Here is a 21,017-nt window from a genome sequence, read left to right as displayed (position 1 = left end):
TCACAGGCTCCCCATTTGTCTCCCTACACTCAATGCCAGACAGTATTTTCCTACTGGCCCCACTTCAGGTTTCCCAAGGCAGAGTGTCAGACGTGGTTCTTTTATTTGAATTGTGGCATAGCAACACAACAGCTCAAGGCAGGGAGGGGTCCAACAAAGCAACCCCTGCCCTTGCAGTGCACCCATTCCTCACACACCCTTCATGTTTCTCTTGGTCCCATGGGGGGATTTGTTCTGGGGTCTTCTCTGGGTTCTCCAGAGTCTCTGGGTGACTGCCACCCTCCCCACTTCCACGGCACTACAGCTCCAGCGTCACCTGCCCTCCAGCTAATCCAGGTCACGGTCTGGAGAAGCCCCGAGGAGCAGCTTCCAATCATGCCTCCCACTGGGGAGGCAAGGCCATGCAGGGCATTTCCCAGCTTTCTTGTGCCCACGGTGTTTTTCTATCCCTTCATTTTATGGCAAGCACTGAGGCACAGAGCAGGGCAGGCTGCAGCATCCCAGAGCCTGCAGCCTCGCTGCTGGGAGAACTGGGAGCGACGGAGGCTGATTAGCCTTGTTTCTCCAGGCTGGAAGGAGAGCTTTGAAGATGCAAGCAACAAAGGGGAAAGTTTCGACTCACCTGAAGCGTTTTGCTAAAAATAGCTGCTCTTCCCCGTCACAAGCTCGCATTAGGCTGCTGTAGTATTTTAAAGGGAGGTTATAACATACAGCTTCCTCCTCTTACCTCACTGAATCCCTGAGCAGCAGCTGCAGCACATGCACACACACATTACAGCATGCACAGCACCCTGGTAACCAGGCTACTCTCAAGGCTCATCGAGTATCAGGTCCAGCTCAAAAAGCAAAACCCACCCATTTGCTATGGAGCAGTAATTGCTCATGTCCCCTCAACCCTTTGCAGAGGAATCACCAAGCTCAGCAGCTCACTGCAGGAGGAAGGAGGCTAAAACAAGAGGCAGAAGCAAGAAACAATCCCTAATTATGGCAAAGAATGAAAAACCCAGGCTCTGCAGTGCCTTAGACCCATCTCTGAGGGCACCTGGTTGCACTGCTGACACTCAGCCCCTCATCACAGCACAGAGACCTCTGCCCCACAGTTCTGCTACCAGGATTAACCCAGCCCCACCTGAGACCTCCCACAGAAGCACAGCACCTATCTATCTATCTATCTATCTATCTATCTATCAATCAGTAAATATGCTGATTGGGATCTGCAGGTGATCAATTGCAGATGATTTTACTGCAGTCTGGGGGGTGGGTACAGGGGCTCCCTCCAGTATCACAGGAGGCTGGAGGGGAGATGGATGCTGGCAGCAGTGCCAAGGTTGCTGCTCCCAGACCCAGATTTTATTCCTTCTCAGGCCCTAGGTGAACACAGCCCTTTACCAAGATATTCAGTGCTTAGAATAATTCCCCAGCAAACACCCCACCTGGAGAGCAAAGCCTTCCTCTTTCATGCTCTGGTTTTGAAACAAGATGTTTTTGCATGAGGGTTTTAAAGTCATCCAGTCTGCTACAGATCACCAGTGGGAGATGAGGTTTGGGCTAATGCTCAACTACATCTCCTAGGGCAAAGGCCAGCGAGAAATACTGCAGGAGAGCAGAGAGGGAGGGAGAGGAATTCCCTGAGCAGAAATTATTTTGAGCAGAGAAAGCTGCAGAGCAGTGTGGAGCGAGGTAGAAGAAATTCAGGAGAGAGAGGTGGTTATGCTGGGGGGACACAAAAGAACAGAAAGAACAGAGGAGAGAGGAAGCTCTGAGGATTCCTCTGGCGGGGAGGAGGTGGGATGCTGCTCAGGGGGGTTTGTGTGTGTGGAGGATCCTGTCAGGAGCTGGCTGGGCTCAGCAGAGCTGCTCTCTGCAAAGGGATTCCCTGTGCTGCCTGCGATTGGTGCTGGCACAGTGACGAGCTGCTGGAGAGGATTCCTCTTCCCTGCACATCAACCAGAGCTGCAAAACAGCAGCCCCATCCCCCTCTGCTCCCCTCCAGAGATGGGGGATTCCTGCCTCTGCCAGCAGCAGCACCAGGGCTGAGCACTCACACAAAACCACACAACCTCTCCCCAAGGAAATCCAGGGGGGTTTGTGCCTCTCTTCAAGGTTCAGGGGGAAGGGGGCTGTATCAGCAGAGCACTGAGGAAGGGATTCAAAAATTCAGTTCCTAATGAGAGCCAACACATCAGCTGCTGTGACTGAGACCCCCTGAGCCATGGGAGGGTCCTGTCTGTCCCCACAGATGGAGACACCTGGACACCAGCCAGTCCTGCAGAGCAGTCGAGCTCCTTCCTGCAGGTAAGGCAGCCCAGGAGATGAGACCTGGGCTCTTCTGATGCCTTAAGGAGCTGGAGCAGAGGCTAGATGGGGTTAAGGGGAATAAAGAGGAGATTTATTGAAGAGCCTTCAAAGGCCACACCCTGGCAGTAGCGGAGCCACGGCCCTGGCTCTGCCCAGGTGGCTCCAAGATGGAAGCAGAGAAGGCTTGGTCAAGAGAGCTCTCATTTTTATAAGTTCTGCTCCATTTGCATATTGGAGCTAATTGTCCAATTCCAGCTTTAGCCCATGCAGTTCCATCCTTGTTTTCTCTCTTCATTCCACATTGTTTGTGCTCTTGGGCCTGAGATTTGGATCATCTGTCCTTGGTCCCCAGCTGGAGAAGGAATTGTTTTGTCTCCCTCTCTCTGAAGAGAGCTCACCATCCCATAATATGAAGCCCACAGCCACACACTAAAGCAGCACAGAATATGAAAATCATAAAAGCTAAAACCTGAGGCATCACTTCCTACTGACCAACCCCTTCTGCCTTTTCACCCTCAGGAGGAAAGGGCACAAATGCCTCCTCACCTATTCAGATCATGCTCAGCCACATCTGAGTGCAAAATATTAGAGCCTAAAGCCTGTGTGGAGTTCAAGGTGTGTTTTAGTAACAAAACACTGCTCCCTGACACAGACCTCCATGGTGACCTTAGAACATTGCTCTTTTCTTGTCCCTCCTGCCAAGGGAAAGGTCACCTTCACTCTTACCTTGAGGAGGGATTACCTTGCCTCATGCTCTGCCCAGCTGGGAGGTATTACAGTAGAAATTGCACTGTAGGGACTCAAGTGGGACCTTTTTTCCAGAAGTACCTCAGCTGTCTGCCTTCCTCCTTGGATACGAGCTGCAGGAGGATCCAGAGAGAAGCACACCTCTCTGTGCTGGGGAAGACAGAGGTGGGCATCCCATCCCCCAGGTGGGGCTGGCTGGGGCAGACAGGGCCTGGTGATGCACTCAGGGCTGTTCCACAGCTGTAACCTCCTAGAGGAAAACTCTTTGGGGTGGGAGTCCTGCTGGTTGAGCGTTTCCAGATGTCACAGGTGACTCTTCCCATGATCACCTCTCACTCTAGGCTGGTGGTCTGGGGAGGAGCAGCACACAAAGCCCTGGTGTGAAGCACAAGGCTCCCAGAGCCATTGCAGAGCTGGATGCTGCTGGAGGGGAACCTTGGTGAGCCCCTGCAAGAGACCTGGGCCATTCTGTAGCCCTGGCCAGGGAGAAGGCAGAACCACATTGAAACGTCCCCTTGGCATCATACCCAGACAAAAAGCAGCAGGGGGTTTATTTGGTGCTAGCCAGAGCTGTGTGGCACTGTGTGCTTGTCACGCTGTCCCAAATTACTTGCAGGAGGGTAAAATGTGCCTGCCTGCTGCGCTGGGGGACAACTCCTTTGGGTTGGGAGGTCACCCCAGGAGTGGGAACAGGGACTTCTGCAGCTGCCATCGGTGCAGGTAGTCCTGATCTCATCTCCAACATCCCAGAGATCCCCTGTGGAAGCAGTGAAGGTTTTGGCTATGCAGAAAAATTTGCTTTTTTCTCTGCCTCTTCACTCCTTTCAGCTCCCTAAGGAATACTCTGCATGACTTCTAACAGTGAACAAGAACTACTTAATGCTTGAAAAGCCCTGGGTCTTAAACCATTTTAAAAAATAAAAAAGGTAAATCAGAGTTGTCCTCTTCATCCTGCAATGGGGAGGGTAAAGTAGTCAAGAGTGTTGATGAGCAATGTGGGAAATCACGGTACAAACAGAGCCTGAGCCTGCTGCTGGAACCCCAATCCCTCTGCACCGCCTGCCTTTGCCTCCACAGGGAGAGATACTGGCAGAAAATGGGGGACTGCCAAGAAAAAAAGTTGTTCAACCCTCTCTGCCCCTCTCCCTGCCAGCCGGGGTACAGATGATGCCGTTTTTCTCCCCCCACAATAACGTCGTTATTCAACTTGGCAGCACAAGGTGGAGTGAGTGAGTGCGGGAGGAGGGAGGGAAGGAGAGAACGGCAGTGTGCGAGGTTGGCAGTTTAAAAATCTATCAAACATTTCTCCGTGTTGCCGATTGCAAACTCCCGCCCGCGGTCCCTGCTCCAGCATCCCGGGTTGCCATGCCAACAGAGCCTGCCAGCCCCTGTGTCGTGAGGGGCCGCTCCGTAAAAACACAATACAACAACTCCGCTTTCCCGGGAGCCACGGGCTCCTGATAGAGGGATGTGCATGTGCCTGGCCGATTCTGACTCCTAACAAGTGCATTCTTCGGTAATTGCCCCCCACAACTTCCGATGCTGGGAGATGATTTACCCCTCTTCAGCGCTTTTAAGATGCCATCATCACCAGTGCTTGATTTAATCAGGACATTCTGGCACTCAAAGCAGCCTCCTCCTGACCCCTGCACTTCCACTGTGAATTAGACATAATAAAGCAAAGAGCTTTTCCAGTTCCCTTAAAGCCTCGAGAGTTGTGGCTGTAAATGTGAATGGCACCACCAGACCCCCTCAGGGTGCTGGCTGACTCCCAGGACGGGAACAGTGGATTTGCTGCCTGGTCCTGAGGTCACACCAGTGTGACAAGGTGGGGATGTGGCACAGAGCTTGTGCTGGGAGAGAAAGCAAGAAGACATCAGCCAGCACCTACCTGAGCCTGGGAAAACAGGAATCCCCGTGGATCAGCACTGTCCTGGGCTGTGTGGATGGCTCACGGAGTGAGGGGAGGTTGGGCTGATCTCCAGAGCTCTCTTGCCACCAATGTTTCTGTGCTGGATGTCTGGGCATCACCGATTTGTTGGTTCGGTTTTCTCTGCAGAGCTGGGCCGTCCTTGCTGGAAGAATTATGTTGGTGGTCTGGGAAACAACTTCACATCCAGGAGCTGGAATGGTGGCCTGGGAAGCAGGTTCAGAAGCTCTTCCTTCTGCTGGGTGGGTGCTGGCTGTTACAGATGAGTAATGAGATGGTTGGCTCTCACAATTAAGGGGTGAGCATAATATGTATGTTAAGAGAAGTTTTGTTACTGTAATGTGTCCTCCCCCAGCATCGTTATCGGGGGTGGCCTTGGTAGTCTGGGCATTTGGGAGGGTTGGCTTGTTACTGTAGTAACACCTGACCTCCAACCAAGGTGTAAGAAAGTGATCTCCACCCCTGGATGGCAAGGAAGGAGCCAACTGACAAGACTTGAAGAGCTAGAAGTATAAAAAGCAGAGCATCCATTTTGAAAATGAGCACGTGGCTGATAGACATGGGGGCTCCCAGTGCTGTAGTTCTTCCTTATTTAGTCCTTTTGTTGTATTTTTTTTTTGGTTAAAGTTTAATAAACCTTTAAAATTTTAAAAAGTGAACAGTTGTTTACCACGTGGCTAAGGCACCTTGGGTGCAGGTTCTCCAGGGACACAGGCATCCAGCTCTGGCTTTGCCCCTGGCCTTGCCTCTGCAGCCTGGCCCTCATGGTTTTGGCTACAGAGTTCTTTGTCCTCTCCAACTGTGGAGGAAAAGCCTCCCCTGCCCTGGGGAACAGAGACTGGAGCAAGGGAAGAGCAGAAATACTGGTCAGCTCACTTCAGTCAGCATGGTGGTGTGCTGTGCCCTCCTTTAAAGTGGACCCAAGATGTGAAACCCTGAATTGAGCTTGTGCTGTGGGGCTTTTAGGCTTGGCAGTTCACTTCCCTTGGGACCCCGGGGAGGGCAGCAGGGGCATTTGCTTTTATTCAGCTAAAGAAACCATCAAAAATGCACCACTGGTATCTGCAAGCCCACTGTGAGCAGCTGCTGGCTGTGGGAAACCGTGCCCAGCCAAATGTGTAACTCAGATTGTGCTGTGATTCTGCCTGGCCACACCGTGCCTCTGTTTAACCCGGCCCCTGCTCGTCTCCTACAGCCTTTTGGGCTGCAATGAGGGCCAGAAACACCAAAACAAGCAAAGAAAAAGGTGGTGTTTCCATGAGTTCAGTGTTGCTGGGTCCCAGCGCAGCCCAGCCCAGAGGTCCCAGCTCCCACCTGCAAGCCCTGCCTGCACATCCCCAGCCAAGCTGAGCACTGTGGCCATTCCTGCTCACTCACCAGGACGCTGCCTTTCCCTCCTGGAGGAGCTGGCACCGAGCTTTGCAGGATGCTTTACTCTTCTCCTTCCAGTTGCTTTGTTCTCTCGCCTCCCTGCTGTTTCCTTGGAAAAGTTAATTTCCCCTATGGACTTTCTTTAGATGGAAACATTCCCCCTCAGTGGATTTGGTGAGCACAGAAAACAACAGTTTCCAGCCTGAATGGAAATAATTAGAGACACCTTTTGGAGAGGAAGAAATGGGCATGAACTGAGAAATCTTGCACCCCTATATCCATGCCTGGGGTCACTCTGTGGATGAGATTTCTTACATTTTCTTTCTCTGTGTTTCCCTCTCTTTCTGTATCCAAACAGCTAAAGGTGAAGGAAATTAAGATTAGATGTGGCGGATTTATGGCAACAGCTTCCCAAAATCTCCTGTTCCAGCTCCAACTCATTCCCTACCACCTTCTGCAGCAGCTGGCACCAGCAAAAAGCAAATGTGGCATGTTACTGAGGTGTTATGTCTCTTTATGCACTCACCTGAGGCTGGTGCTAGCTGCAGCAGGAGGTGATGGGTGGTGGAAAATCAAATGTTTCAGCTACTGCTTCAGTTACAGATAGCTCTGCCTGGGAAAAGGCAGTGGGGTGGGAGGGACAGCAGCCTGCTGTGGGGATGGCTGGGGGAGGATTCACAGGGAACACGCTCTAACCCTCCTCTGAACAGATTTTGGAGTATTACTCTTGGAAAAAAAGTGATTTTCCTTGGGAAGCTGAGGCAAGGACAGCCGTGGTCAGCAGTGCAGCTGGCACAGTCAGTGTGACCAGTGCCTGTCCTGGGCTCCCGGGAATGCTGCCTCCCCTGCTGCTCTCAGGTGCTCTGCTGAGCCTTAATCTTTGAAGAGAGAGCAAGAGGATTAATTTTCTCAGAAAACACAGTACAAAGTGAAGATGTTCCGCGGAGAGAGAATGATTTTTTCCCCTCCATACTCAGGATAGAAAATTGTAATAGGCTTTCTTCTGATGAGGGTTGCAGTACTTATCAGGGTAAATTTAGTATTGCCTCCTATTATAAATGACAAGAAAGGTACAGCTAAAAACAAAACTTTATCCTGGCATTTCAGAAGCAGCTGTACTTAGATAAAGTATTTTCGCTCATCTTTTCAAATTGGGATAAATTAACTGCTGGGTTTGGAATTTCCTGCCAGGTCAAAGTCCTCTTACAGCACTGTTTATAGTCAGACTGGGTAAAAACCACCAAAATGGAAAGTACTGAGGTAAAAGTTTTAATTATTAAGAGTCTAGAGCTGAGAAGAGGGAAATCACAACCCATCAACAACCCTACTGCTCCCTCACCATGTGAGTGAGAGCAAAATACCTTGTTTTATGTATCCCAGAGGAAACATGGATGAATTCCTTCTCCTGAGGACACTGGGATGGTGTGGGTAGGCTAAAACAGCAAAAGGGGAAGCCAGAGGGTGGCCAAAGGGATGGGGGTGTCATTTTTTGCAATGTGCTCTGTGCAGGGGCACTGTTGGTGTCAGGGTGGTGTGGGGGGCTGAGCTTAGCCTCCATCCTGACCCAGTGGTGAAAATGGGCTGAAATGAGCAGGGAGAGCTGGGCAAACTTCACACGTGGGACAGAACAGCACTTCAATACATTTCTTGGGAGTGTCTGGCAGGGGGTCCCCTCGGCTCTGGATGTAAATGCAAGGACAGATGGACAGGGAGAAGTGTGGTTTTGAGAAGGATTTTGAAGACCAAAAGCATTTGTTATGGATGGAAACCACTTGCTTTCCTTGTCACTCCTTTCCCTTCCTCTGACCCCTGAGCCCCCTGGGCACAGTGTAACTGGCCGTGGAACCCTCCTGGGGATTTCTCTGAGAGCTGGTGCCATCCCCAGTGTCACCTGGCGTGGATGGTCACTGCTCAGAACAGCTCCCTCAGCCCAAACCAGCGTAATCAGCTTCAGAACTCGTCTCAGGCTGTGAGGCCAGCAGCACTCTGGATGTCCCTCAGAGCTGAAGAATCACTACAGGTGCTCAAAGGAAAACTGCATTTTCCTGCAGTTCTTCTGTCAAAGCTGGGACACACCTGAGCAGAGCAGCTGTCCCTGGGAGGTGACAGCCAGGAGCCTTTGCAGCTCCTTGAGTGGCCAGATGTCTTCTCTGGGCTCTCCTCTCCCTTTCCCCTGACTTCTGTCTTTCTCCCTACCCTCAGTTAGACTTTTATCTTCCTCTTGGTTCTTCGCAGGTTTTTGTGACTGTGTTTTCACTCCGAGGGCCTCTCTCCCTCCCCTCTGCTCCCTGCACAGGCACAGCAGCCCCGTGGCTGGAGCTGCTGCTGCCCAGCCTGGAGAGGACCTGCCCTGTGCTCCATCACTCTCGGCCTGTTGCCAGGCAACGCAGCATCACATGGGTTTCACTCCCGAGCTCCCAAACAAACTGCAGATACAGGGGATTTTTCTCCTGCTCTTCCAGAGAGGGACCTCCCCTGTCTCCCTGGCAGCCCTGAGGGGTCTCCAGTGGTCGCTGCTGGCTGCTGGCTTTGCTGCAGCTCCTCACTTTGCCTCCCCATCTGCCACCTCGGCACCTGGCAAGGCACACACTGAGTTTTGTTGGAAGGTTTGTTTGTTGGTTTGTGGGGCTCCCTCCGGGCACAACCCCACTTGGAGTGGTGGGAAACCCTGCTATGATCCTTGCCTCCCTCAGGGAATTGTTTAACAGCTGCTCCACCCTCAGACTGCCCAGGGCTACCCAGGAATTACCCAGGAGTTTTGTTTTCACAACTCCAAAGGCTGAAATGGCTCCAGAAGTTGAGGCACGGCCCGAGGTTGCTTGCTGTCAGCGGGCTGATGGACTGTCAGATCCATCTCAGGGGCAGGACACACGTCTCACTGTCTCCCAACCCATAATGTACAAATCGTGTTTCCTGACAGCCATATAACACTCCTGAGAGCTAATTTTGGCACAATTATCACCCTTTTCAGGTCATAAAAGTCACTCAGCACTCAGCCACCTGATTAGAGCTGTCAGCCAAAGCCTGCTGCAACCACTGCAGGGGTTGAGCAGCATGGAAAAGCACACATGGGTTATCCCACATGAAATGCTGAGCCAGAGAGGAGCACACATCCTGTTCCCAGGGGGAATGTGTTGCAAATGCCCTGTCACAGGCAGGAGGAGTGCTAGAGGAAGGAAGCACATCTCTCCCAAAGCAGGATGTGCCTTCAGAAAGCACATTTTGCATGTGTCCTCCTGCATTTCCACACTAGCAGCTGGACTTGGCAGTGTCCAGCTTCCATCACAGGAAGAGTGTCCAGTCCTTCCATCACAGGAAGAGTGTCCAGCTTCCATCACAGGAAGAGTGTCCAGTCCTTCCATCACAGAAAGAAGCCTGCTAGCTGGTTTAGGTCAAAACTGAGAGAGACTAAATTTGGGAAGTCAGAAACCTCCCAGCTGGGAATGGGGCACTACCAGTGGAGACCAGAACATGGTTAAGGGAGTCCTGATCTGCTCCAGGGAAGGAACTGAGCAGAGCAGCTCCCTGGCACGGTGTGACACTGGAAAGGTGTAGACTGACAGCTAAGGGGATCCTCTTGCACCCTTTGTTGGGAACTTTCAGGCTCCATTAGCTCTCTGAAACGCCTGTGCAGCAATGCACACGGCATGGGGCATAAACAAGAAGATTTAGAGATCTCTGGGTGGTCACAGAGCCATAATCTCATCACAGTTACAGGTCATGGGGAACAGGAGAGCTACTTGAGGCCTGGAGAAAAGCCAAATCACTCCAGTGCTCAAAAAGGGCACGAAGGAGGACCCAGGGAAGTGCAGGCCAGTCAGCCTCAGCTCCATCCCTGGAAAGGTCATGGAACAGCTCATCCTGAGTGTCATCTCTTCCACACATGGGGAGGAGAAGGTCTCCAGGAGCAGTCAGCATGGGTTCAGCAAGGGGAAATCGTGCTCTACCAGTCTGATAGGCTTTGGGGATGGAATGACTGTCTGGGTAGGTGAGGGGAGAGCAGTGGTTCCTGTCTTGGCACTGTCCCACAGAGTCCTTGGCACTGTCCCACAACATCCTCGTATTGAGGGTGGGAGGCTGAGAAACTGGACAGTAGCCTGAGAACTGGCTGAGTGGCAGAGCTCAGGGGGTTCTGGTGGTGGCCCAGAGTCCAGCTGGAGGCCTGTAACTGGTGCTGCTCCCCAGGGATCACTACTGGGCCCAGTCCTTAATTCAGCCATGACCTGGAGGAAGGGGCATTGCCTGTGGAGGACACGCCACGAGCTTTGTCACGGGATAAACACAGAGGAGGACTCTAGGAGATCTGGGCCTGACCCCCTCAGGCTGAATGGAGTGCAGGTGTCCCCAGGGACCCTCTCTTGTCACCTTTGCTGTGTCCCCTCCGCACAGGTGCTGGAAGCTGCACGGCTTTAGGCGGAGGCAGGTGGCACCTGCTCTGGGAACACATTGTCCCTGCAGCCAGCAGGGACCGGCAGCTGGGCTTCTCAGCTCCCCCTTCCTCCTGGGCGCTGCTGCTGAGCCCTAGAACAGGAGAGCTGCGGGGCCAGAGGGGGAAAAAGGAGATGGACCCCTCCACACCTCCATGTGGTGGTCAGGAGCAGAATTTTCTGCTTAGATCCTTGCCATCCATTCCACTGCTGCTTCCAGATGTTTTTGCTGTAGCTCCATGACTCAGACCAGGAGCTTTGACTCAGAAGGGGACTCCTCCGCTGGCACAGGTGGGAAGGAGCATCCCTGGGAGTGAGAAGTGTGACACCCTCTGAAATGTGAAGGCCTAATGGGGGACATGGGCCCAGCCCTCAGAACAGATTCCATCACTAACAGTAATGAGCAGGGGGGCATTTTTGGGCACTCTCTGCAGGGGCTGAAGGGCCTTTTCCTTGACTAGTGCCCTTCACACTGCCAGTCCCAACACGATCAGAAATGCCAGTCCCAAGGGGCATCACTTCTCCTCCTGAGAACCATCATGGAAATGCCAAGAGAAAATCAGCCAGGGGACCTACAGACAGACACAGATCCACAGGACTGGGGCTCTGCATCCCTCAACACGCGAGGAGGGATGGATTCACACCTCCCCTGGACCACAGCTCTGCTGGGGATGTGTGTCAGCCCTGAGGCTGCACACCTGACTCACCTGCCTTCCCCATCACCCACCTTGGCTGTGGCTGGAGCCGGTGTCCTTGTGCCACAGGCTCAGGACAATGTCACTGTCACCCTGCAGGCTGTCTGTGCACGGCAGGAGGAGGCTGTGGTGTTGGGAGCGATGCTCTTTTGTTGTAGACACCAGAGCTAAACCTCAACAACCACAGCTATCAACAACCACAGCCAGCACAGCACTTCTGCACTCTCCTAACCAAAGGACCTTTGCTCAGCCAGACTATGGGTATTCTCAGTTCAGTCAGAGAGAAAGAGAGAGGTTTTTCTAGCCAGGCAAGAGCCTGGGAAACAGTTGGGAAAGAATGTAAATAATTCACTGTCTCTCTCTTGTTGTTCACATTGTTTACAAGATAGGTTCTGCTGCCGTGCAGCATTCACTGCACACCAATGGTGTGAGATGTTTTTACTTTAAGACCAATTAAATTGGTTTGCATGATGTTCCCTATAAAAGAGCGGTGCATTTGAAATAAATCGGTTCATTCTCTTTTGCCTTCTGACTTGGAGTCATTTTGTTCCTGTCCTGCCTCAACAGCAACACCAGACCATTTCCTGGGTGAAGGAAAGCCCAAACTAAACGTTGTCTGCAGCCTCCTAAGCTCAAAGACAGGCTGGAATGGGAGGTGGTTCATGAACCCACCTCCAAGGACAATCCTTTCTCCCTTCTCACTACACTTTCCAAGCTCTACTTGGAGACATTTGAGCACACAGGACATACAGGACTGCAGGTAAGCTCTGCTCATCAATTCCTCCACTCGTAGTGCCTAAGAATGGCCAACATTTCCATGTACTCTGGACCACCCTGCAAAGTGGTGAAGGGTCTTCAACTCAGCAAAGATGGGGAACCCCGTGGATGCACTCTGAGGCATTTCCTCAGGAATATATAACATCTAGCACATGGTGTGTCCAAGCAGAGAGGCTCCTGGGCTAACACATGAGGAGGCATTTGTGAATCAGAGGATGCAGGGTCACTAAAACAGGAGTCACAGCTGCCCGAGCAGTTGCTGGTAGCTGTCAGCCCCACCAGTCCAAGGGGGCTGTGACTTGTGGTCTTTCCTTGCCAGCACCTGAGGATGTTTAGATGGCACTGTGGGGGTGATGGAGCCTATGTCATGTAGGATAGCTTGAGGGAAGCCTTTCCTGCAGGAACCTGGAACAGGAATTGCAAAGGCTCTTTGGTTTAAAGAGCTCAGTCCTGGATGCAGCTGCAGCAGGAGACAGAGGCTGTGTTCTACACAGGATGGGAAAACTCTCCTTTGCCTCTGCTTGTCTCTATTTCCACCTCATGAGGTGCAATTCATTTACTTTCAGGTTGTTTTCTACCTTCTGCACAGAAATGCCAGCTGTAAGACTGTATTTTCTCATTTTCTGCAGGACTTCCATGAAATTTCTGATTTTATAAAAGTTCTTTTGCTTTCTCAGCTCTTGTCCTTGTTCTGCTTTAGGAGAATAACCAGCTTCTTCTGGGAATTGTTGGCTGGACAGAAGAGCCAGCTCTCCAGCTGGCTGGGAGAGGGGATGAGGGAGATTTTTCACCTTGATGGCAAGCCCTTGGGAAAAGCAGCACTGGGGCTTGGAGTTGGCAGTGGCCTCTGGGGAAAAAGAGGGGCCAGGGTGTGGAGATTTCAGCAGGGCAGCAAATAAGAGAAGAGTGAAAATTAGTGATTTAATAGTGGAGGACAGCAAATGGCCACAAACACGATGCTCTGTGGCCTCTGCAGGGTGGTTGCAGCCACAGCATGGCATCTCCAGCAGCCTCTCAAAGACACTGGCAGGATCAGAATGTGAACTTCAGAAAAACCCATCACTAGACCCTTGCTGGAGAGCAGAGAGCCCAGCAGAGGAGGAAGACACAGCATTTGGGGCTTTGGATGGCTCGAGGATGCCCATCTTATGGAGGGCAAAGAGCAAACTGCTGAGTGAGCACAGGCATGTTTTACTCTGCATAACCTTCATGAGAGCTAGCAGAGATGGGCACTAACTCCAGAGCAGTCTTTTATCCCAGAACGTGGCTCCTGGTAGGTTGCTCAGGAGCACACAGCAGCTCCTTTGGATGCATTCCCTGCCAAGCAGGGCTTTCCAAAGTTTCCCGTTGTGGCTGAGTGGTCAGATAATTCATGTGACACGGTTTCTGCTCCCGACTGGGTGAACTTGCAAGCACAAATGTCACCATTTGTGAGCATAATTTTTCCTCTTCATGTATGCCTCTGACATTTGCTTTTCACTTACCTTTCCTGCCAGTAACTTGCAATCATGGCTGGTGGGAGGGAGCAGAGCAAAGGGGGCAGAGCAGGAATGGACCAGGCAGGGCTTAATGGGGCCTCTGGTGCCCAGAGGCAAATGCTTCTCATCTCCCCAGGAGCTCCTCCCTGGTGCCCAGCAGCTTAAATCAGAATAAATGCTTCAGAAAGTCACTGCTGTCAGGAGCTCTGTGTGCTGGCAGCAGCAGAGGAGGTAAATGCTGTACCTGTACAGCAGCCAGCACCTGATGGCACCAGGCAGCTCATCCTGGGCACGTGGGGACATCCTGCAGGACCAGATCTGCTGGGCTGGCTCCTCTTCTGCAACAGAGTTGTGGAGAAACCCTATAGGTTTGGCCATCTCCCATGGACCCCTCAGCCACAGGAGCAGGGAGCCACAAGCTCCTGGGGGTGGTGACAAAGCATGAATTGCTTGTGACACCGGGCGTGTGGGAGCCCAGGAGCATCTTGAGGGCACAGTGCTCGGCCAGCACTGGGAGCCCAGGCACACAGGCTTGCTCCGGGCTACCATGCAGTGAAATATCACCAGCTGGGTGTCCTGATGAGGTCCCTACACCCTGTACTCCCCGTGGAGGCCACAGGGAGTGGCCTGCAGTGAAAGCCATGGGCAGCACGGCCCTGACTCCACAGGGGCAGGCACATCCACTGGCATGTGACAAGTGTCACTTACCTGCCTTGGTCTTTGAGAAGGCAGTAGAGATCACCGATCTGAGCTTAATTTGCCTAAGTCTGGACAAGCAGGGGTGGTCTGGGCACTAAACCAAGCAGAGAACGTTTTCCACCAGCCTCAGCAGTAAGTGAGAAGATCTTTTCCCCTTCCATTCTAGCACAGCCTCACTGTAGATGTTAAACCTTCCCTGAGCCTTCCTTTTCCCCACAATCCCCACAGGTTCACTGCCCCCAGTGACACCAGGCCAGCACGGCACAGCTCAAAGCTGTTCCTTGCTTTGGTGTCTCTGCATTGCAAGAGTCCAGTCTGGCCTGCCAGGGGGAAGCTCTTCAGAAAGGTCACTCCCCACCATGCTTTTTGGGAGAAGGAGATTGGGAGCACAGGATCTGTGGCCTGTCTCTGATGAAGAAACCATGTAGAGCTAAGCCAAGCATGAGGGAAAGGAGCATTAGGAACACCAGAGGCAAGGATGCTCCCAGATTCACACAGAATCACAGAATGACCAGGTTGGAAGAGACCTCCAAGATCATCGAGTCCAACCCAGCCCCAACAGCTCAGCTGAACCCTGGCACCCAGTGCCACATTCAGGCTTATTTAAACATACCCAGGGATGGGGACTCCAGCACCTCCCCGGGCAGCCATTCCAGAACTTTATCACTCTTTCCATGAAAAGCTTTTTCCTGATATCCAACCTGTATTTCCCTTGGTGCAGCTTCACACTGTGTCCTCTGGTTCTGTCAGTGCTGCCTGGAGAAAGAGCCCAACCCCACCTGAGCACAGCCACCTTTCAGGAGCTGTGGAGAGTGATGAGGCCACCCCTGAGTCTCCTTTTCTCCAGGCTGAGCACCCCCAGCTCCCTCAGTGTTCCTCACAGGGTTTGTGTTCCCAGCCCCTCTCCAGCCTCGTTGTCCCCTCTGGATGCCCTCGAGCATCTCAACGTCCTTCCCAAACTGAGGGGCCAGGGCTGGACACAGCACTCGAGGTGTGGCCTCAGCAGTGCTGAGTACAGGGGAAGGATGACCCCTGCTCCTGCTGGCCAGATCTCCCTGCAGGGAAGGGCAGGACAGAGCAGCTGCCCAGTGGCCACTGGACATTGCTCTGTGCCTCTTCAGAGGCATTTTGGAGCCGGTCCTGCCAGCTGCAGTGACACATCTGCTCTGCCCCTTGCCCCAGAGGGCTTTGGAGACCATCTACACACAGGTACAAACCAGGACTACCTGCTCAGAAGGGCTGCTCTGAGCTGCCAGGCAGGTGCAGAGGAGATCCCATCCAGGATGGGGAGAGCTCAGATGTTTCCTCCTCGAGCCATGGCTTCTGCTCTGCATTCAAAATGCTGCTGGATCTCTTCTTTTTCCTGGGAAAAAAAAAATCCTTCCTGGTAGTACATTACTGCATGCCTGACGTAGAGTTCCTTCATTATATTACTTTTTAAGACAAAGATCAAAGGCAGGTGCACAGAGGACCGTGATGATTTCAATAGCTGGTACTATTGCAGCAGGCAAAGCCCCAGCACCAGGAGCTGATCCCCAGCAGCATTTCTGGAAGTTCAGGCTCCCTTTTCCCACAAACTCCATTGTATGCATAGCAACATTCTTCAGGGAGAGCTGAGCATCCCTTCTGAGCTGGGCTTCCCCAGCCTGGAGGGTTCTCCAGCCCCACCAGAGCCTCCAGATCTCCCCCAGTGCCCCTGGTGGAGGCCACCAGGCCACTGGGCTCTGTGGCATGGAGACATTGTGAGTAAATCACCTTATTTTCCATCTCTGTGGCTGCAGGAGGAAGCTCAGCCTGTGCTGATGACAGTGTTTCAGGCAACCACAGCACCCATCAGCGCTCGCAGCTGAGCCACTCTTGCCCAGGCACTGCCCCCCTCTTGCCAAAATGCCATCACCTTTCCCATCATCTTCCCTGTGCCCACCTCCCTGGGGAAAAAACCCAAAAATCCACCTCAGCGAAAATGCTCATCCATCCCCTCTGCAAGCCAGCAGGGGTTAATGCTGTCAGCCATGACGTCAGGATCCCAATTTGTCCGGAGAGTCCCCCTCCCCAACCACAAACTCCCTCTCTCCTCCCCTCCTCTTGTGACTTTGCAATGAGCAGCAAAACTCCACAGGAGCTGCGGCAACAGCACTAGGGAGACATCCACCCTCCCCGCGAGAGCAGCCCTTCTGCAGACGGGGATTTATCTATTTTCTACACTTGCATATATGTATTTTTTTATTTACCGGGCTGCATTTGCTTTTCTTTTTTTTTTTTTTTTTTTTTTTTTTTTTTTTTTTTTTAGCCTTTTCACAAAAGCCCCAAACCTCCCAAGTGACGAGCCTGAGATTTCCCTAAAATAAAATAACTGCACAGTGGGGCTGGGTGGCTTCCCCTTCCCCCCTCAGAAAATAAAGAGGAAAGGGGGAGCAAATAGGTAAAATCCAGAATAAAATCATATTGCTCAAAAACTCACACGTCCTCCCCTCTCTCTCTCACACACACACACACACACACACACACACACACACACGCGCTCTTTCTCCTCCTCCTCCTCTCTGAAGGTGGGTAGCAGGAGCCATGCAACATCTGCAGAACCGGATGGCAAAAGAGCAGGAGGAAAAATAATCCAAGTGGAGTGCTCAGGGGACACTGAGTTGGGTTTTTTTTCTTTTTCCTTTTTTTTTTTTATTTTTTTCCCTTCTTCTTCTTCTGCCGCGTACCTGTGAGATTCGATTTCACATTTTGCTGAGCCCATTTTGGGGCATTTTATTTTTCTTTCTCTTGGGATTTTCTCCATTGCCAGAGGATGTCTCTTGTTGAGAGGATGCTGAAAGGAAGAAGAAACGAATTCTTTGACTGGCACTGAAGGAGCGGGGGGGTATTTTTCCCCCTAATTTTTTAGGTTTTTTTCATTATTCTTTTTCTCTCGGAAATCATTAACTGGGGGGGGGGTTGGTTTCTTTTTTCCCTCCCCCCCTTTTTTTGGAGGGGGATTTCAGAAGATCCATCTTTCTTTCCCCTCCCCTCCAAAGATTTTTTTTTTCATCCTTCGTCTTTGTGGAAATGTGGACATTTCAGGCAGACAGATTGAGTGGAATTGTCTCTGCTTTAGCAGCTCTTTGTGTCGCCTGCTGTGCGCAAAGGTAAGGATTGCGATCCCAGGCTGCAGGGACAGGGGGGCTGGCACAGGGCTTGTTTGTCTTGCTTGGGGTTTTCTCCGTCGAGCTGGATGTGGGGAAGAGGAGGGGGTTCTTTCTCCAGATCGCTTCCCCTGCCGTCCGCTATTGTTATTCCCCAGCCCGTGCCGTTCTGGGGTTGGAAGGATGCTCGCACATGAGATGTGGAGCGGACTCTGCGGACGGAGCCCACCTCGCAGAGCGTGTGTGCGCGTCCCCCTCCCCAGCCCGGGGGAAAACGGCCAAACCAAGAGGTTTGCTGGGGAACATGGTGCCCGCAGGAGCCGCCGGAGCCCCGGAGCTGCGCTACGCAGCCGGCACAGGCTGCCTTGGCCATGCCTGAGCTGCACACGCAGCCACGCTCGCATCCGTGCGAGCTGCGCTGTGCCACGGCCCCGGCTCTGCGGAGCTCCGGGGGCGATGCCCACGGCCGTGCCTCCGCGCGGATTTACGGCATGCAACACCTCCTCTGTGGGTGCCATCCATCCGGATCCGTCCCTGCGTGTGCGCAGCCATCCGTGCCCGCCCGTGTGTCACTCCACACCTACAGCGCGCAGCTTCACCTGCCCTGCGGGGCGCCGGGCAGAGCTGAGCATCCCCTGCCCGCTCAGGCTGCGGCTGTTCCTGGGCTATGCCCGCAGCGCTCGCAGCGCTCCGGAGGGGCAGGTGCCCATCCAGCCTTGCCAAGGTGTGCGGAGCGCACCTGTTTGCTTGCTCATCCGCTGCCTTCCCGCACGGGGGTAGCGCTGCCTGCTGCTGCTCCCCCTCCTTGCCTCCCTCCCTCCGTCCCTCCCTCGCACACCTGCGGGCAGGTGCGTTTGTCCCTGCGCGCTGCTCGGGGGGAGCTGTGGCATCTCCCTGCTCAGCCAGGCACGGGGAGCAGCGCGCTCCCGGCACACACACAGGTCCTTGTTGGGCTCTGGGTGCCCAGATTTGTGTTCCTGTCATTATAAACATGCACACACAGGTCCTTGTGGGGCTCTGGGTGCCCAGATTTGTGTTCCTGTCGTTATAAACACACACACAGGTCCTTGTTGGGCTCTGGGTGCCCAGATTTGTGTTCCTGTCGTTATAAACATGCACACACAGGTCCTTGTTGGGCTCTGGGTGCCCAGATTTGTGTTCCTGTCGTTATAAACACTGACACACAGGTCCTTGCAGGGTTGTGGGTGCCAAGATTTGTATTCCTGTTGTTATAAACACGCACACACAGGTCCTTGCAGGGCTGTGGGTGCCCAGATTTGTGTTCCTGTCGTTATAAACACGCACAGGCGCAGGCGCGCGCCCACCTTGCCCACACCATTCATGCGTGGTCCCGCTGTGTGGGGACACACACGCAGGCAGCACTGTCGAAGCAAATGTGTGACATCTAAAGCCCACAGCAAGCCCCTTTGCTCAGACGTGTGTCCTTGCATGTGTGTGTGTATGTCCAGCACTGATTCTCAGCCGTAGTCTGCGTGTGTGTCTGTGCACAGCTCAGAGGCAAAACACTCTCCATGTGCACAAGCCTCCAGCTACTCCTACACACCCCAGCCAGCAGCACGGGGTGCTGGTATGGAGATGTTTGGCTGCAAGGGTACGTGGCTATGCAGAGCACATGCCCACTGACACAGAATCAGGGGCACAGCACTCTGGAATTCAGATCACAGGCTGGCTGTGTGTGCTCCCGAGCGGATGCAGACCCACATTCGCCAGGAATAGCACTGGCATGCAGCTGCTCGCCCACAGCTGGGCAAATGCACGACTTGCCTCCTCAGTGGGAGGGATGTGGCTTTTTGGATCAGAGGGAGCACTGGGAGGCAAAAGACCTTGTCCTTAATCATGATGGTTTGTTCCCTCACTAGGCCATGTCACTAGGCTGGTGAGGAGGAAAGGGTCCCCATGGCCCTCTTCCCACTCTGCCCCTTTCTGCAGGGCCCCTGGCACATTGTTTACTGTCTCTACTCGACTTCCCTTCTTATATTAATGAGGTAAACACTGATTCCTGAGTTTATGCACTGTAGGAAGCCAAGCAGAGGTGTCCAAATCCCTTGAGAACTGCAGAGTGTCCATATTATGAATATGGGAATTTGTGTACCTAGGAATGGCTGTCTAGAGATGAACAAATGCTGCTGCATGCTCTCAGTGCTCAGTGACAGGACTGTGTTTTGCATGCTGCAAAACCTCACACACCTGCAGAGAAATCCACAGGTGCAAGTGGACCTTGCAAGCCTGGACACGGTGTTGTGAAAGCGCCCACCTGCGCACACCTCTCTGGTCTTTTTGCAGTGATTAAAGTGTGCAAGGAAGAGCTGTACCCCTCTCAGGAGCACACTCAGGAGTGGAGTTCAGACCCCTTCCCCTGAGAGCACAAGGCTGGTTGTTGTTGGTTGTGCATGCACCAGAGCTGGGTGCTGTCTCACATTTGCACATCCCTGTCCTGCTGAGAAATTCCGGCACATCCAGAGCCCTGAGAGCTGCCCAGGCTCCCAGGTGGTCCTACGTGCCTCCACCCACAGCCCTAGGGAGAGTCTGGATCACCGGACCCACAAATGCCAGCTTCTGTGTTCCTCATAAATCATGTCCACAGCCCAGCCGCTCATCACACCCCAGCAGAGCAAGGTCTGCACCCACTGTCACCTGCAGTCACCCCGAGTCACCTCCAGCCCCTGGCTGGGATGTGGTCACACACATGCACACACCTCTGGGCATGTTCTGTAGCCTCAGCCAGTGCTCCCCTGTGTCTGTGTGTCTGTGTGCACAGGCAGGGAGTCCCAACCCTGTCCGTGCAGCCGGGAGAGCACGCCTGTCTGTCTGTCTGTCTGTGTGTGCAGACACAGGGACATGCCAGCGGCAGCCCCTGGCACGGGGCTGGCAGGCAGAGGCAGTGCCTGGTGCAGCTTTCCAGGTTGACTGGGATGGATGTGGGAGGCGGTGTTGACAGGGAGACATGCTGTTGTGGTGGGTGACTGCAAAGAGCAGCAGTTGTCACCGGCAGGGTCTCTATTCTCATGCAAAGCAGGGGATGAGGGTGGCACAGAGGCTGGGCATTCAGGCACAAAACCTGATACACCCCGCAGCACTCAATAGGTCCGGTATTTTTAGCATCCCCTGCTTTCTGGTTTCCCACCTTCAGTTTTGGTTTGGCCCTTGGGCTGATTTTAGAAGGAACTCCTTTCTTGCTGTAACGGCTGGATGGGTGCTAGCGAGGGCATCTGCCCCTCTGTGTGCAGTGAAAGGGCTGTGAGAGGAAGGATTGCTGCTCTGGCACACAGAGGGGAAGATGGACTCTCCTTCTCTGCCTCTGCCTCTTGATCTGCGTTGCTAAGAAGTCGCAGTGATGCTGAGTGACAGAAACTGAATTTTTGCATGGCAGAGATCAGCTGTACATTGAGGCCGTAGGAGAAGAAGGAGCCTTGTTTTCTTCAATATCTTCATTGTTTGCTTCAGTA

General features: G+C 53.0%; 2 protein-coding genes and 1 long non-coding RNA gene across 3 annotated transcripts in view; 2 read left to right on the top strand and 1 right to left on the bottom strand.

Annotated features, from left to right (window-relative positions):
* Nucleotides 1–15,771, bottom strand: part of LOC137482710 (gamma-aminobutyric acid receptor subunit alpha-3-like) — a 107,380-nt gene extending 91,609 nt beyond the window's left edge. The window contains exon 1 of the mRNA XM_068205237.1: nucleotides 15,649–15,771. Within this exon, the coding sequence (XP_068061338.1) occupies nucleotides 15,649–15,756 (108 nt within the window). The 5' untranslated portion in view covers nucleotides 15,757–15,771. The remainder of the gene's footprint in view (nucleotides 1–15,648) is intronic.
* On the top strand, nucleotides 4,954–10,315 carry LOC137482270 (uncharacterized). Its single transcript, XR_011003979.1, has 3 exons — nucleotides 4,954–5,217; nucleotides 6,705–6,831; nucleotides 9,318–10,315. It is a non-coding gene; the product is annotated as an uncharacterized lncRNA (long non-coding RNA).
* Nucleotides 15,772–16,684: 913 nt separating the features above from the next.
* LOC137482785 (gamma-aminobutyric acid receptor subunit beta-4-like) overlaps nucleotides 16,685–21,017 on the top strand; it is a 72,134-nt gene continuing 67,801 nt past the window's right edge. The window contains 1 exon segment of the mRNA XM_068205387.1: nucleotides 16,685–17,553. Coding sequence (XP_068061488.1) covers nucleotides 17,474–17,553 — 80 coding nt within the window. The 5' untranslated portion in view covers nucleotides 16,685–17,473.

This window comes from Anomalospiza imberbis, chromosome 14 (assembly GCF_031753505.1).
Source record: "Anomalospiza imberbis isolate Cuckoo-Finch-1a 21T00152 chromosome 14, ASM3175350v1, whole genome shotgun sequence".
Classification (NCBI taxonomy): domain Eukaryota; kingdom Metazoa; phylum Chordata; class Aves; order Passeriformes; family Viduidae; genus Anomalospiza; species Anomalospiza imberbis.
This window is presented reverse-complemented; position numbering and strand designations above follow the sequence as displayed.